Source organism: Rhyacophila brunnea, unplaced genomic scaffold, assembly GCF_057557595.1.
Source record: "Rhyacophila brunnea isolate RB1 unplaced genomic scaffold, BYU_Rbru_1.0 scaffold_14, whole genome shotgun sequence".
Lineage (NCBI taxonomy): Eukaryota > Metazoa > Arthropoda > Insecta > Trichoptera > Rhyacophilidae > Rhyacophila > Rhyacophila brunnea.
In genome coordinates this window covers 25830515-25847466 of record NW_028232796.1, presented here as the reverse complement: position 1 = coordinate 25847466, position 16952 = coordinate 25830515, and the positions used below count along the sequence as shown (strand labels likewise).

The following is a 16952-nucleotide window of genomic DNA, read 5'->3' as shown; positions in this document are numbered from 1 at the left end:
TCGCGGCGCTCAGTCTGCTTCCGAGACATTCAATACCGGCGTCGCATGCGTCTTCGGGGGAATGCAAAGGTTCTGTCGTTTTCTCACACAGGCATAACATAACGATGCCATTGTACAGACTTGTATATCCACATGCAAATAATATGTACAGACAGAATGCAATTTTATCCAATATTATACACTGTTAGTTCTACCTACATTGAAACAGATAGTATAAATATCAAATCCAGCTACAATATAAAAATAAGGTAAGCACTAAATATTATGTCTAGATTTTTATGTCACGTGTTTATAAATCCAATGGATACATCATATTATTATGTATAAATGCAGTGATATTACTTTCTATTAAAATTGTGCGTTGCTCCGGTATTCCAATCATGGGGTCTCCATTCAACGTTATTAACAAAATATTTTTTTTTACAAAATGATCGATCTGAAACCATATGCGGTCCTCCTTGTAGTCTAATGCATAATTCGGTATTCTTTCATTCGAGGCTTCCTAGTTCGAATCCCGATGGGGTCACAATATATTTTTTATATGATTTCTTCAAAGCCTGGGTGTTTGTGATTGTTTTAAGTTTATTACTACACTACTATCATATCTACCTCTTCAGCTGTTGTAGTGGTAAAAAAATAAGGTTGGGAAACCGAAGGTAGCCAGGGGGCAGACTCACGCTAGTCTGTTTTTAAATTATATTTCATTCAACACTGATCATACACAAGGCTTAGGAATGTGTGATTTTCTTTATTGAAAATATACAATTATGAAAAAATCTCATACATCATACAATTCAAACTAACGAATGAAAAGTGAAAGATGTGAACAAAGCACGTGTCGTATAAAATAATTTCTATATACCTACTTTGTTTTTGATTAAGACATAATTTATCGCCAAAAAAATCGATAAGAGAATAATAAATACGGGTATTCGATATATAGTAGAGTTCAGTAAAAACTTCAAATAAAAATGGGCGAGACATAAGGTTCGAAAAATAGACAATCGCTTGATAAATCCAGTCACCCAGTGGTACATAAGAGGGAGAAAATGTCTCAAAGGTAAATTTTACAGGGCGCTTGACTATCGATTTATTTTAAAAAAAAAAGACCTTCATCTAGTAATGTATAGGGTCAAGCTGACCATAGTGATGACAGATAATAAAATTAAAATTTAACCCACCACGGTCTAATCAAAACTCATCTTGTTAAGTAAACTGCAATGCCCTTATTAGGACTAAATCCGTTAGCGATTATGAGTTTTTCCAATGTTCAATGTCAAAAGTTTATCAATGTTACTGTTGTGCAGTGTTGTGTTTGATAGTGTCACATTTTTTATACATGCTCCAAGAATCTTATTCGCTCGGTGGTCTTCTTGTATATTCTCAGCTCATACCAACATCCCATAACTCTGGTGTTTACGCTCTGTGGTTAGTATTTAGAGATCTTTCGTAGCGCCGGAATCCAGTTATTTTGAAGAATATGCAGGCTATGTCTAAATTCTCTTGTGGTATCCTTAGCACATGGCCGGGTCATTTTCAACGCCACTTCTTCACTTTCAAAGTAATAAGAGGCTGCATGATCCGAGTTATTATCTGTTGGTTACTTTTGCTCGGTATAAGCTCATTATACTGCGACATGACGCAAGAATGCAAGTCTAAAACCGATGGCATTTGGTTATTCTCAGTATAAATATATATTTTGATAATGTTTTTTATTGACAATAATTAATAAGGTACCCAAACTGTGTGTTATATTTTAAGTCCATATTTCGAATTCAAATTACAAAATACAATTATTAGTATGCAGTATAGAATTCTATGATAGTTATGTTAATAATGAGAAATGTGTTTGGTAACGGTAAACCAATCTTAAGTATTTACCGATAAAACGTTTTCACAATAAACTATTTGTCACGTAAGACAATTATTAGAGGCAGAGCCCATAATAATTAATAATTACGTTATCTTTCATCTTTTGTATATAAAAATTTATATATATAATTAATTTTATAATTAAAATTTGTTTTACGAAATCATCCTGAGGTTATGAGCTAACTGATATTGCTTATTAGAAGTATTTGAATCTTTAATTTGTCTCTGAAAGCCGAATAAAGAAACTGCAATGGTGAATTTTACAAATTTAATGAAACCATCAAATGCTTTCATTATTTTAATAATTCGGTTTGATCAAACGGGAGCTGGCTAGAGTTCACTAAAAATGCACTGAACACATAGCTTGCTGAAGGGACAATCGTTGGACAAATTTAGTCATCCAGTGGTACCCAAGAGGAACAAAACGTCCGCAAGGTAGACCTAGAGACCGCAAAATCAATGAATTGGTTAAGTTCTGCGGAAGTACGCCGCAACGCAACGCACAGGGCCGAGAAAAGTGGAATCAGCTTGGAAAGGCCTTCATCCAGCAGCGGATAGATTCGGGCTGATGATGAAAATCTATATTGCTAACCCATATAATATTATCTAAATTACCACTTTTGCACTTATTTTAGAACACGCACAGTATGCACGCCGTATAATATATCAAAAATTAATTAAACTAAAAAAGAATTTGTTAGTTTCAACGTCGGTAACCTCCATATTTTGAAAATTTTACAATAAGACGTATATATTTTTATTGCAATTGAGCCGAAATACACAAAACTTTCTGCCGTTTCAAAAGTATAATTACCTATCTATCGTTATTGATCCATTTGCACGAGCCAAGTACTTTGCCATATATTTATTTTGTCCTGGTTTATATGTAAGTCAATTTCTTAAGATATTTTTATTATTCATAAATCATAACAGAATGGCTTTCAAAACGTTTCAAAACTTATTTAATTAAACACGCTCACCTATCAGATGTACCCCCGCCGCATAAAGCAGCCAATATGATATAATTCCGCACTTTAATGCAGAAAGTTTGAACACCGTTATCGGTATTGTATTTCCGGCGGTAGATGGGTTCGCCAACGGGGGGCTCTACGGCGGTATCTACGCCGTAGCATTGTACTTGTTGGCTACGCTACGGCAGTGGTTTAAAAGTTTAATTAAACAAATAGTGCTCGTGTTTATATGTTGAAATCTTTAATAGGCTTTATCTCGATGGGCTATACGATCTCTATTATACTATTCACCGCTACTCTGGAATATTTATTCAGGCGACTTAACTGGGAGAACAGTTAAATTGCCATTAACTGCGAATTCTTCAGTTACCTGCGCTTTTCAGACGACGTTGTTGTCTTGGAAAATTTACCCATAAAATCATCAAAACGGAATGCAGGAGCTTGTAAATGAAAGCCGCAAAGTATGTTTAAAGATAAATGTCGCGAAGACAAAAGTAAGTAAAAGTAACTGTTTTGCTGAAAGAAAGACGAAATTTCTTGCAGAACCAAAATGTTATAGAGTGCATTTGGGTGCCTAATAGTATCTTCAGTGTGTCTTATTCCGTGTTCCATTGTGTTATGTGTAACGTGTCCAAACAATATGTACTACCAGTTCTCACGTAATGCGTATGGACTTGTAGTAGAAATCCAAAAATTGAGAGTAGCACAACGTGGCATGGAAACGTGCATGTTGGGCATAACGCGGAAATACCACAAAAACCGATGCTATTCGTATGCGATGTGATCGAGTTCGCTAAGCAGATGACATGGTAATAGGCTGAACTAGAAATGCCCTCATAAATGCCCTTAAACCCGCTGGAAAGACGAAATCATTAGATATTCATATATTATGTTCTTAAGCTGACATTGGCAGCATTTTGACAACTGACGTTAATCGTTTTCAGCTCAAATATGCTACGAAATGTAAGCATCTGTCTGATCAATTTTACGTTAAACAAATGCAAAATACGCAAATGCGAACTTTAATCAGTTTTCATAGAAAAAACTGCAGTTCGTTATTTAAAACTAAGAAAGGATGATAATCAAAAAGTACATTCATATATTTTTTTTACATTATTGATTAATGGGATGCCTTTGATGGGAGCTTTCTAGTGTTTTTTTCCCCCAATAATACTATCATAATATATTCTGTTATGTAACTCCTGTATGGCTTGTACTAAGCTTCAAAGCTTTCGGCTTTTGAGCTTTGAGAATCGATGTCTTCGCCGAATATTAGGGGACCGCGTTACAGAGATACAAGTTCGTGAGCAGACACAGCAGCCTTCGGTGATTGACGTTTTCACGAAAAGACGTTTTACGTGGTTGGGACATATGTTCCGGATGCCGCCAAAGAGTGCGACACTTCGTACCCTTGTGGCACAGCCTCAAGGATTCCGTCGTCGTGGCCGACCTTCCCTCACCCTGCAGCGATGCTACAAAAGCGATCTACGCGCTCAGGTCTGGAATGACGGGAAGCGCAAGAGTTGGCGATTGATCGAGGAAAATCGCGCGAACTTGTGCTTGCCCTATGCCCCAACACTGGGTCGTGACAGGGTGAAAGAAGAAAGAAGAATAATAACTTCTTCGAAAACCTACTGCCCTTTAAAATTGGTCTAACTTTGACTAACTGTGGTAAAATATATTAATTTTAATTTGCATTTTTATGCGACACTGCCAAGTGTGGTATTTTATTGCGACGACTTTTTGTCTCTTGCAAATTGGTTATACCAGATTTGAACGCCGCTACGGCGTAGAACGCCTACGACAATATATGCCCCCCTCCATCGCGCCCACGCCGATGCAAAAGCTCGGAATATTTAATCGCATTCCGGTATCTTTCACTTTTATTTATACATTCCGCTCTATTTTATTTGAAAAGCTCGACTTCACGCGGAATTCCTGGCTTATCTAGAGCAGTGGAAACAATGCGTTGCAAAAGTTTAATACGTCGGTGAAACGAACCGTTCTAGTTCATCGGGTATTTAACATATGTATAAGATCTTTGAATTATTTTCATGCACAATCATTATTTTATATAATAATACGTACTAATTAAGATACTTAATACTCAATGAAGTATTTTTATTGAATGGCAAATAATAAAAGATATATCGTGGCTTGTATTGGCTTAAAAAATTGTATGTTACCACGACATAAATTTAGATATCAGAACGAGAATGGCAGAGAAGGCAGTGAAGAAAAATACTACCATAAATACAAAGCCCAAAAAACCTCCTGGTAGATAGGGAAATGTGGGTACGTATACAATATACATATTATATGTATATGATATATATCAGCGGAAAGGGTAAGAATACCAACGCCATGGATAGAATAAGGTAAATTACCATGTTGTCCAAAGATAAGCATGCAAGCATATAATTATATAGGTTGCCTTAACAGATTCATTTTTAGAAATGACATTTTCGCATTTATTTAAATTATTGGCTCCTTGTTGAGTGGATCAAACACATATTGTAAAAACAAAATCTAAAATTCAGCCTGCTAGGACAAGGAAATAAATCAAATGACAATAACAATAAAATCATGAAAAATATATAATGAATTTTTTTATATTTTGCATCTGGAAAATTTGTAATTAAATACAAACAAGTACTAGTATGTATGTTAAAATGACAACCCTATAAAACCCCATGATTTAAAGAAAGTCGTAACATAACCTTATTTACTTCGATATTATATAAGAAACAGCCATTTTCTCGTAAAAATAACCTCTTCGGAAGGTCGCTAAGATAGCAGAGCCAATTAAAAAATACTAAATTAATACTTCAACCAACGGTTGGTTGAAACATTAATTTAGTAATAATATTGTAAGAGAGAATATAATAATTATTATGAACACGTCCAATAAAACTTTTTTTCATAATTATAAACCACACTGAATACAAGGGAAATACTATGGTAACGCTTTTTAGTGGACTGTAAGAAGGGCATGATTTGCTGGGGGGGGGGTTCCTGGATTGAATCCCTGTATAACCCACAGGGATTCAATCCAGGCACTAACCTTTGATGTTTTGTGGGCGCGCTGGGTTAGCTCCGTGTTCTCGGACTTACACAACTTGTACTATCACTCTAACGGTTACACGTACTTGTGACGGATGACTGGGTGATGAGTTTTTGATTGTTAATGAATTATGGTGATTGACGCGGCATTGAGCGAACCGTCAATCGTAGATGAATTACTTATTTGGTGACGCTATGCGTCAAACTACGGGACGTTTTGATGGTCTGAAGATAACAGAATTGTTGTTAACATGCCTGGACGCACTACAATCATTGGGGTAGGTGTATTAGGAATTTGTTTGGGATTAGCGCTAGGTACCGTTATTGGCCGAAACATACTATATTATATAGTATTAGCAGCCAAAGTGCGTTATTACTTTGCAACCAAAATTCAATTATTATTTCATACTGATGTTTTACATCTCTTTTCCCACAGTAAAGACCCACACAAAAAAAGAAATGTGTTGATTATACTGGCGCCTGATTAATCGAATTTTAATTTCATGTCGCAATTTAAAAAATCTAATATGACCACCAAAGTTGTTGAGCATTTAGAGATGGAGGCTAAATTTGTAAAATTGAAGCAAAAAATGATCTTTGGCCTACTGATTAAGTGCAGCTACACGTGGCTTTACATTGCAGTTTCATTTAAAGAGAACTTCACACTTTTACTATGATACTCTACTATTATTTAAAATTCGCCCAAATATTTAGTCAATTAAATACCTACATGACTCTTTATATATGCAAAGTACATTTGAATATGAAAGTTAGTTATAAATACCTATTGAGATATATTAAATTGGTCAATTATTCTATGTAGGCAGCCCAAAACAATACATTGAGAATTATTTTTAAGATTAATAATTATAACACCGAGAAATGCGTACGCAGGTTACGTAAACTAAGAAATTGACTTCAAAATAGAACGCGAGTCGCAGGTTTTGCTTTTGGCGGTGCCAATAGAATAAAAAAATATTGAACTTGTTACCAATACAACGACACGTAGTATCGTTCGATTCGAAAATCGATCTGCCTTCAAATTCCTAATACGTAATAATGTGCGTAAATGAGCAATTTTATTATGCTCACGTCACGTACTGTCACATGCTGGTACGGTGACAAATTATTTATTCTATGGTTTCGTCATTCCACAGAATATTTTTAATGATCACTATCTCTATAAATTCGTATTTTGAATTATCTTTCATTATTCATGCTAATATCTATTAATTTTAACAGTTTCTACGTGTGCATACGTTAAAACTACTTGCAACTTTGCATCCATAATATTTTGAACATAACCCAACTTGCAGACCATAGATAATAGACAACATTCTTATAGAAAATACATAGTGCCAGTAGCTAAAAATAAAAAATACGCGATGTTGACATGAGTCGAAAATGTGTAGGCATGTATAAAATGATCAAAAACGTTCATTGAATCATGAGAGTGTCGATGCAGCGTGGGGTGACCTCATTGTTGTTCTGGTGATTTCGGTAGATTTTGCTGACAACGTTCGTTTAAAGCAGGGGGGGGCAAACTTTTTGGATGGAGGACCAAATTTAAGAATTCAAAATGAGCGGCGGGCCGCAAGTAAAATACCATTTTTAGATATACACTATTTATTATCACGAAAAATAAACATTACAAAAAAATTAATGAGAAGAATGAAACTGTTGTACATTTTTTTAAATTCAGGTGTTAATTTTGTCGTTGATATTCTCAAAACTGCTTGTAAATGGGCATCGGAGATATTTGATCGTTAAGAATTTTTATTGAGGTTCATGATCGAAAATGTTTGTTCACATGTATAGGTTGATCCAAAAATAACGAACATTTTTCTTGCATAATCTTTAAGTTGGTCGAATTTGTCTGAATTAAGGGCATTGTAAAATTTGGAGATTTCTTCACAACGATGCAATTCTCTTAAATCAGTGTCAAACTGCAGATCAATAATCTCAAGTTGTAGCTCTGTCGGTACACTATCAATATCTATTGAAAATGGATCGCGTACTATTGCTAAACAAATTTTAATCTATATCAATATTATTTTTTTTTAATTATAAAAAAGTTATTCGTAATCAGAAGTACAATTAATGATGGCGGGCCGCTAAAAAATACCCGGCAGGCCGCAGTTTGCCCCCCTCTGGTTTAAAGGTTCAAAATGTGCTACGGGATGGGAGCATCAGTCTGATAACATTTTAAATACCAAGAAAAACGACTTTACACGCTGTTTTCACGTAGTTACTGTGACAGCACATAACGTCATAATTATTTGAGTCCAAATTATTTGCATACGATACATGACGTTTTTATTTATTATCCAGAATATTTTCTTTTCTGCAAATTGACGGTTGTCAAAAATATCGCAGCATTTTTATGTTTTATATAAAATAAATAATAAACCCAAGTCGCACAATTAAACGAAGAATGATTGCCTCCCGACCGTGGCAAAGAAAATCACCCACCTGCGCATTTCTCGGCGACTGAAATCAGATAAGAGAAATTGTGACAGAAGTTAATTGCCCGAAGTAATTCGGAAGGCGATATTAAACTTCATTTCGTAGGCGGCAGTTATCATAAAACTATGCCAGACACGCTAAACGCATTCTTTGCGGAAACTAAATGGAAATTCCACAGTTCCGTTTTGACATTTAAGGCGAGCTCCCTTGTGGAAATTTGCTTAATTTTATCGCGCTGCATGTCGAAAAAAACGTTTAATTTATGCTAGTCTTTTACAGGAAATAAACTCGAGATAGTATTTTATCTTTTTGAAGGAATGAAATTATACAAATACACAAAATATACAGGTATAGCAATCTCAGAAAATATATTTTTCTTTTAAAGTATTTTTCTATGCTTTAAAGTAAAGGGATGATTTTTTTTGTAATCCAGATATTATTCTCTCGACATTTTATTTTTAAATTATATTTTTTATAAAGGTCCAAAGAAAGTTGGCATAATCATACGGCATTTCGAGAGATATCAACTTCTGCATCTTATCATTGAACGAAAGATCTCCGGTAGCGAGGCCCTGGTAGACGAAGAATGTCGTTAGACTGGTTTGAGCTCAGCAGTCCATCCCTGCACATCCTTATAGTAGTGATGTACAGGGAGAAAATGGCTAAACTCATCGCCGACGTCTGATATCGGATATGGCACGAAAAGAAGAATATAAAGGTCAAACAACACGACCATTCCAGATAGGTGTATACAATGTATTTTATTTTGTGACCTTATTGTAGACCATTTATTCAGACTTTTACTAAGTTGTATATCGTCTATGTTCTGGCAGAACACACTAACTGGAGAATACTAGTTTTGAGTAATTTGACTTTAAAGTTGTTAAAATGTTTGAAATGGTCTATCATGTTAGTTTATTAAGTAATCGTAAAAAGGATGACTTTAAAATAAAGACTGTTTATTTATTAAGAAGGTTTTCAGACGGTAAAGTTTGAAATAAGGAACATTTTGGTATAACTAACTCAATATTTCATTTTTTCGAATTAGTGTTTTCTGCCAGAACAGTGACGATATATACTATAGTAACATTTTTTGTGAGTTGCGCCGTGAAAATGACGGTATTCTGTCTGGTATTCAGTTTCGTTTGGTTGTTAGCTATGTATTTATGAATTTATTGCTATTTTGAGTTTTTAACTAATCTTCTTTCTTGGAGGCGCCTCATGGTGTTCATATGCTCTAACTAAGGGGTGTATATTGCCGAAGACATGAAGTTTTCTCTGTTAGTACCCGTGTACTGAAACTCTGCCGTAACAAAGAAGTCATGAGTTGAAAGTGATGAATCTAAGGAGGGATCGGAATTATTCTTTCTTCCATACGACGCAGCAAAATTTTCAAATGGCTCAAAATCAGCGTGGTCCTTGTGTGGACAGATCCTATCAGCGGGCAGTCCCAAAGGACATGATCAGATCAATCTGGTCTAATAAAATGTCGGGACACCATGTGATATTATAGAAATACGTAAAAAATATGTCGTTTTATTTCCACTGTGGAAACTTTAAATTACGCCATGATTCATGTCACTCGTGCCCGAGGTTAAAAACTTTACCTCTAAATCCAGGCAATGGATTTGACGTCAAAATATTTTACTCATTCCAATACGATGGGGTTTCAGAAATAACTGAGTGGGACTGTACAGGGTGGATCACATAAAGTTCGTGTCATATAAAAATATGAGTCCAATCGCTAAATGCATTTACAGATAGGGCGAGATTTAAAATACAGTTATCATCGGAAACTGCTAAAAAAACTATTGAACTTTAATGTTTAAAAATAATATATTCTTACAATTCATCAAGTTTTTGAGAAATTTCGAAGTAAAGCGAGTTGCTTCCGTTTATCCATTGTATTGGCGACAGCGTGAATCTTAATTAATTATATGTACTATTTATAATATAACAACTGATACTGTTATACTGATACTGAAAAAGTATCATGAGCTATATTATAATTGCTTCATTTAGTCATACTTATAAGATGCATGGTATCTGATAGTGTCTCTAGTAAAACTGCAACTTTATTTTATTTCATTTTAAATCATTAATACGAATCTAAAACCAGTCAAAATATTTATTTTAAGTTCCAAAATAAACGTGCTATAAAATATGCGTTCGTTAAAAATATACATTTTTTTATTTCATGGTTATTACAACGTTTTCCTTAGCTCGTATTCTTATTTGTCCGGTGATTCTTTGTCCGGTACAAATCTTGCAATCGATTTTTGACGGGAACTAACTTCCCGACTAGCTAGACATTTGAAACTTTTAGAATATATCAGAACACGATGCCAATGCATTTTTTAAATACTTTTAGCCATCTTTAAGTAGAATTGAATTCATTTCATTCTGTTTTGTATGAAAAGTTATTTCGACACAATTATTGGTTGCTAGGGGTCTGGGGTCCTAGCAACTAAATTATTAATACATACGTGCGTTACTATGGAAATCAATATGATATGTCAAAATGACATTTCAGTATTATTTCTATCAAGTACAAATTTTTTTGATCGTTTGAAGTCAAGTTTATATGATTCAACAGAAAATTTAAAAACATTGTATATAAAAAGTTCTTTTTATCTTAAAAATAAGTAATTATTTTTATAAGTAAAATGTAGTTTTTCGAACGTTGTACGAACATTTTTAAACAAATATGTATCAGTATCTAAGAGATCATTGGTAAATCGATATAAACATAAATCATTTTCAGTTATATGGACCTACTACACACATACATTTATTAATTGCTACCATCATGAAAATACGTCGGTGAGACTAGTGAACTGATTGTTATGGTGAAAATAATTGTTTGATTTAAACGGGTCGGTTAACATTTTATAAATATCAAATGTCCCGCTATTTATACATAGATTTTTTGTAAATATGTACAAATGAGCGAGTGAATTGTCATGATTTATATCGACCTGTCAGAAATAGAATAGCTCCATTATCATGCTAACGTAGTAAAGGTATTAAATATTTAAATTATTTTCCCGTAAAATATTCAAAATGTTAAAAATTACGTTTGTTACATTGTATTTAACCCTGTATTTTTACAAGAGCTTTCCATCTACGAATGTCCAACACTTTATAGAGCTTTTCTAAAAATGTGGGCAGACGGAGTTACCGCAAATTATGTTCGTGTCGCGTATCAAACCATTCCATCAATCAGGAGCTTTGGACGAATCCACCCCTAAAAGCCTCCGTTCGGATACATCTATCTCCCTCTCGCCATAAGGGTATTCTTTGTCTGCCAAGATATATCGTTCGGCAATCAAAAATGAGGTGAAGATATTACCCGGTGGTGGAAAATTGTCCCGCAAAAGTTTTTTTTTTTTTTTTTGCGGAATCGTTGAAAAAGTGTCGCCAATGAAAATTGAATGTCAGCCGCTCGAGACGTGAAATAAATTATATCCTGTCTTGGGGTTGTCTCTTAAAAATACGAATTCATCAGTGTTGAACTTGAACTGAATATTTTATACGTTTATTGTTTTATTCCGTTGTTATTTTAAAATTCTAGTCATTGTGCAGTTATTGCATATGCGTAAATAAGTAGCCATGAACTGCATACGATACCAAATTTAAGAAGTGAAATTGATGCTGGAATTTCTCATTGAAACTCTAATAAAATTAGAACCAGATTGAAAACACCCATCAAGCAAATTCGTAGTTTGGTTCAACTTCACATTATTTGGCGAATAGGTGATTCGTCTATTGTGATAAAGGACAGATTATGCGTTCGACTAATGGGAGTTTTTTAGGTCGCCTATGAACTAGGAACACGATTCGAACCCGGGGCCTATGACATTATAAACCGATACGATACCGCTCGATCATTGTAATTTAAATAAAAATAATATTAAATTTCATTTAATTTATGTTGTGTTTTATGTAAAACTTAACTTATAAGATTGTTACAAACATTTTACCTGCCAAGGTAAGCCGGCCAAATTCCAAAAATACTGGCACATGTACCATGCAGCATTACTACACGTGTCGGTAACTAATCATTCGGATTCGTCTCAATTATCTAAATAAGTAGTGAGAAAATTTATTTATGCTTCGATTTATACAACTCCATCTTAAAGCAGCGGAGGTTTTTGACTTCCACACTTCCCGGTAGAGGCGCAAGTTTGTCGCTGGTGGTCGTTCATTTTAAAACAGATCTAAAACAGATTAAATTTCAGACCGTTTAACCTCGTAACGCCCCATTATTAATTTTGATTTTTGTCTTTTAAATATTACCATTGGAAGTGATATTATTTTGTATTAAAATTCTTAATCATATGGGTTTAAATACATCGGCAGTTCTATTTATATTCTCGTATTTACTAATATAATTAATATTATAATAAGGTATATCAATTGACGTAAGTAACATCTTTGCGGATAAATTAGCTATGTATTTTAAGAATAAATCGTTTTAATAACGCTATGTACCTACTATAATGGTTACTGATAGTATTTTATCAGTACCATATTTCTGCTAATTTCTTATTTACAGGTTAATTTTAGCTGTCATGGAGTCCGTAAACTAAAACATAATGCATACTCTTACGAGATCATAAATATACGCCCACTACGTGGCATTGTCGGACACCATTCGAAGCACCATGCTTACTTTTCAAGCTATTGTTTTCATCTATTATGATACTGCTTGTTTCAAAAATTAGGTTGTTGTTTTTATTTAATAAAACGCAATTTTTTTTTTTTTATAGTACTTATTCCACTTTTAATTAATATATTAGGACCGGTTTCGTCCGCTTCAGTGGGACATTTCAGTCGAAAATGTCCCACTGAAGCGGACGAAACCGGTCCTAATATATTAATTAAAAGTGGAATAAGTACTATAAAAAAAAAAATGCGTTTTATTAAATAAAAACAACAATACAATGCAGTTCCACCATGAATTGACAGTTAACAAAATAAAGGAAATCAAAAATTAGGCTTATGTTGTTGTCAAATAAAATATTTAAGCAACAGGGTAGTTCAATTAATAAAAACATTTGTGGTTTACATATTGGCTCATGTAATACATCCACAAACATTTCATAAGCATAATAAATCGCACATGTAAATGAATATAACCTAGTAAATGATCAATACGAACTAGTAAACAATTATTAATCTTTTTTTCTCTTGTTTCAGTCACGTGACGCGAACCGCGGGATGGCTTCCTCCGGCAGAGAGCTGGTCTCCCGAGCTGGTGGCTCCATCAGACCTTCCTTTCGGATGGGAGCAGGCCACAGACCATCGAGGCCGTCCATATTACATCAAGTGAGTAAATTATCATAAGAATATTAATGATTCAAAATTTGATAAAAGAAATAAATCTTCGAAAGTAACCAATTATTGTAATAGTTCACTTGCCGGGTGAGTGCTACGGCAACAAAAATGTTACTCACAGCACCAACAAAAAAATTAATGAAAAGTAATCATTAGGCAGAATTTTAAACACCTCAGGAAACGTAATATTGGTTAGTATTAATCGATCCTTTCTCAGAGGTTAACTAAACTATCGACGACTATACCAAGTGGCGTCACGTGGAAAAGGGTTGAAGAATTATCTGAAATTAACGCGAAGCCAAAGATTATCATCTGTCTTATTAGAGGAGTGGAAAAGGACATGAAACAAAAATATATTCGAGTCGGGGGTGATAAACATTCGAAACACGAGCCAGCCACTCTTAAAAGTCACTCCACTCCAACTTGATTACAAGTCTGAGAGCATCGAATTTTCTAGGGACGCACAACCATTGGCTGACCATATGTATTTTTTATTATCATATTAAATGATACTCATTATTCTTGTATGATGGCAATCTTCCAAATAATTTAATAAAATTTCACAATGAGACCTATTAAGCCATCCAAATACGTATTGGCGATTTCAAAATATTTACTTCCATGATAGTTCAATTCCTAAACACCCGATATGTCTCTATATTGTTTTCTTTGTAGGTACGTATATCGAGGAGTAACTTAGATTGTAATTACTATACATATACGGATGGTTTATACAAAATACAATTCAGTATATTTAACCTTATGTAGTAAATCTTATTGAATAGAAAGCAAAATGGTAATTCGAGGAACAACTGATTGTTAATAATAATAATATTATATACATAGTTTTGTTTAATTCATTTTAAATTAATAAATAATATTGATTATAATCTGTTACTGGGTTCAAGGTGGTTTTCTAATAATAACATTTAAAATATATTTTTTATGTAATTACCCTTTTCACCGCTGATGGCACAGCTGTTGTGCTTTCATTAATTGGCCGTTAGATATAATTAGCATGTTATTTAAATATGGTAAATAAATAGTAATTAAATACTCCAAGGCTTTTCAACACATATAAAACACTAATTCAAACTGTTAAAACATATTATCTTACAAAATTGAAATTGTGTAGAAGAGATAAAAAAAATGTTCTATAAACACAAAAGTCTTTGAATAACTAAAGGATACGTCATCATTAAGTATTTTATTATGTTTTTTGATGTGATTACTATGTAAATTTAAGATATTAAGGTTAGTATGCGGTGTAACATAAATGAACAGGAAATATTTTTAAAAAATTGTTACATCGTAGGATTTAACTGCATGACTACATAACATGTAAACAATACAACAACACAAATATTCGACACAAATTAAAATTCTGTTGACCTTGTCCGATCCTAATAGGATCATATCTGCGGCTCTCGTGGTGCAGTGCGTAATGCGCTGGCCTTCCATCCCGGAGTTCTGGGTTCAATTTCCAGTGGGGTCAAAATACATTTACATAATTAAATATGTAAATTCCTCAAGCCTGGGAGTTTTACCACTATTATTGGGCTAAATGCCCTGTTGTGGTTTTAATAAAGAAACAAATAATAATAATCAAAAATATGGGCCTCTACAGAGTATATGTTTGTATTAACAGAATTTAGTTTTTACGAGAAATGGATGTTAGCCACTTGCACAATCTATTAGATCCATACTATGACTCCAAACACAAATTGAAAAACATATCGACCGTGTTTAGGAAAAAGGACGTAACCCTCACAGAACAAATTTTACAGGAGAGGCAAAAAACGTTTTTTGAGAGATTTTAGTTTAATATTTTTTTAAAAATAGGCACAGACATTGGGTGCATGATGATTGATGATTTGGTGTAATATATTTTCGATCTAATAATAATTAAAGAAGTTATTACAGAAAAATCATTAAAATTGAGGATAAATGCTTTTTTCCATAAATTAAAAATTAATTAATCTCAATTAAAACCTGAATTTAGATAATAATTCGGCATTTGCGGCTTACTTCCTTTTTATAGAACGTGTATTTAGTTGTATACATTGTTAATATCTAATAAAAGCACTTTTCGAAAAATTGAGGGTTACACCCTTTTTCCTAAACACAGTCGATATGTGTATTTGCCAGACCCAGAATTCGACCCACGATATTATAAGCCGACGTTTCAACCGCTCGCCCATCGTGGGCCACTGGCTACATAGAGCAATATTATCAATCTAATTTTATAACTACGCAGTATATATATGTCTATATTACAAAAATGTAAATTATAATTTTTCTTTGATATCTTTTAGAAATTCTCCAAAACCAAGATATTTTATTTCCAATTTTGTACCTCAAGCATACGGCATTCATCAATATGTTCTTTTGTATGTTCTACTATATTATTTTTTTCCATTTTTACCCATAACACATGGTCCCGATATTCAAACCTTTGGCTATTTCCTACATAAAAAATACACCGAATTTTTACAGCGACCTATTTACTGCCCGCTACCCTTGTCCAATGTTTACGACCGCTTGTCTCAAAAATATCTGGCCGTTATCGTTACCTCGAGCCCGGCTAGGAAAATAGACTGCCGAAAGCGTTAAACCAGAGTGCGTTATTCCGCGTGATATCACCGCGAGCTTTCGCAAAACTTTGCCCAAACTTTCTTATACGTGTATCGGTAAGTCTATCAAGGGAGAGCTTTTTGGTTATATTACTTATGGCATGCTCTGTGCGGTAAAAGATCAGGCTGTATTTATTAAATATATCAAAAAAGCATGTTTAGAAGTTTTGGAATATATATATGGAGAGTTTTAAGCGTTCCTACTTCGGTTTCGTTCGTATTATGTACCCTCTGATATCCGCTAAACCAACTACCCTTCGAGGATTAAGTCCGAACCAATTTCCGGTAATCTCATAACTAGAATGTTCAATTTAGTTATGAATGTGATAATTTTTATTTGTTAAAACTAGTTTTCGGAAATATTATAACAAACTAGATATCTGAAGGAGTTAAACTTGGCCAAATTCCAAGGAGGCAGGTCGTATGTACTTGGTCGTGCCATCATGTCCAGAATGACGAACAATAATCAGTCGAACCTCGCCTACTACCTGGGTGTGTAACTCAGCCCTTATCATTCCGGTGGCTGACATCTGTGTCGCTGCATTCTGAATAAATCTATAATTTACGCTGTCTGTATTATTTACTGTAAAATAAATATCGTTCTCCG

General features: G+C 33.9%; 1 protein-coding gene across 1 annotated transcript in view; it reads left to right on the top strand.

Moving 5' to 3' along the window:
- Positions 1-16952, top strand: part of LOC147075805 (uncharacterized) — a 722814-nt gene that overhangs the window by 640033 nt on the left and 65829 nt on the right. Inside the window, exon 3 of the mRNA XM_085942107.1 lies at positions 13575-13703. Coding sequence (XP_085798233.1) covers positions 13575-13703 — 129 coding nt within the window. The remainder of the gene's footprint in view (positions 1-13574; positions 13704-16952) is intronic.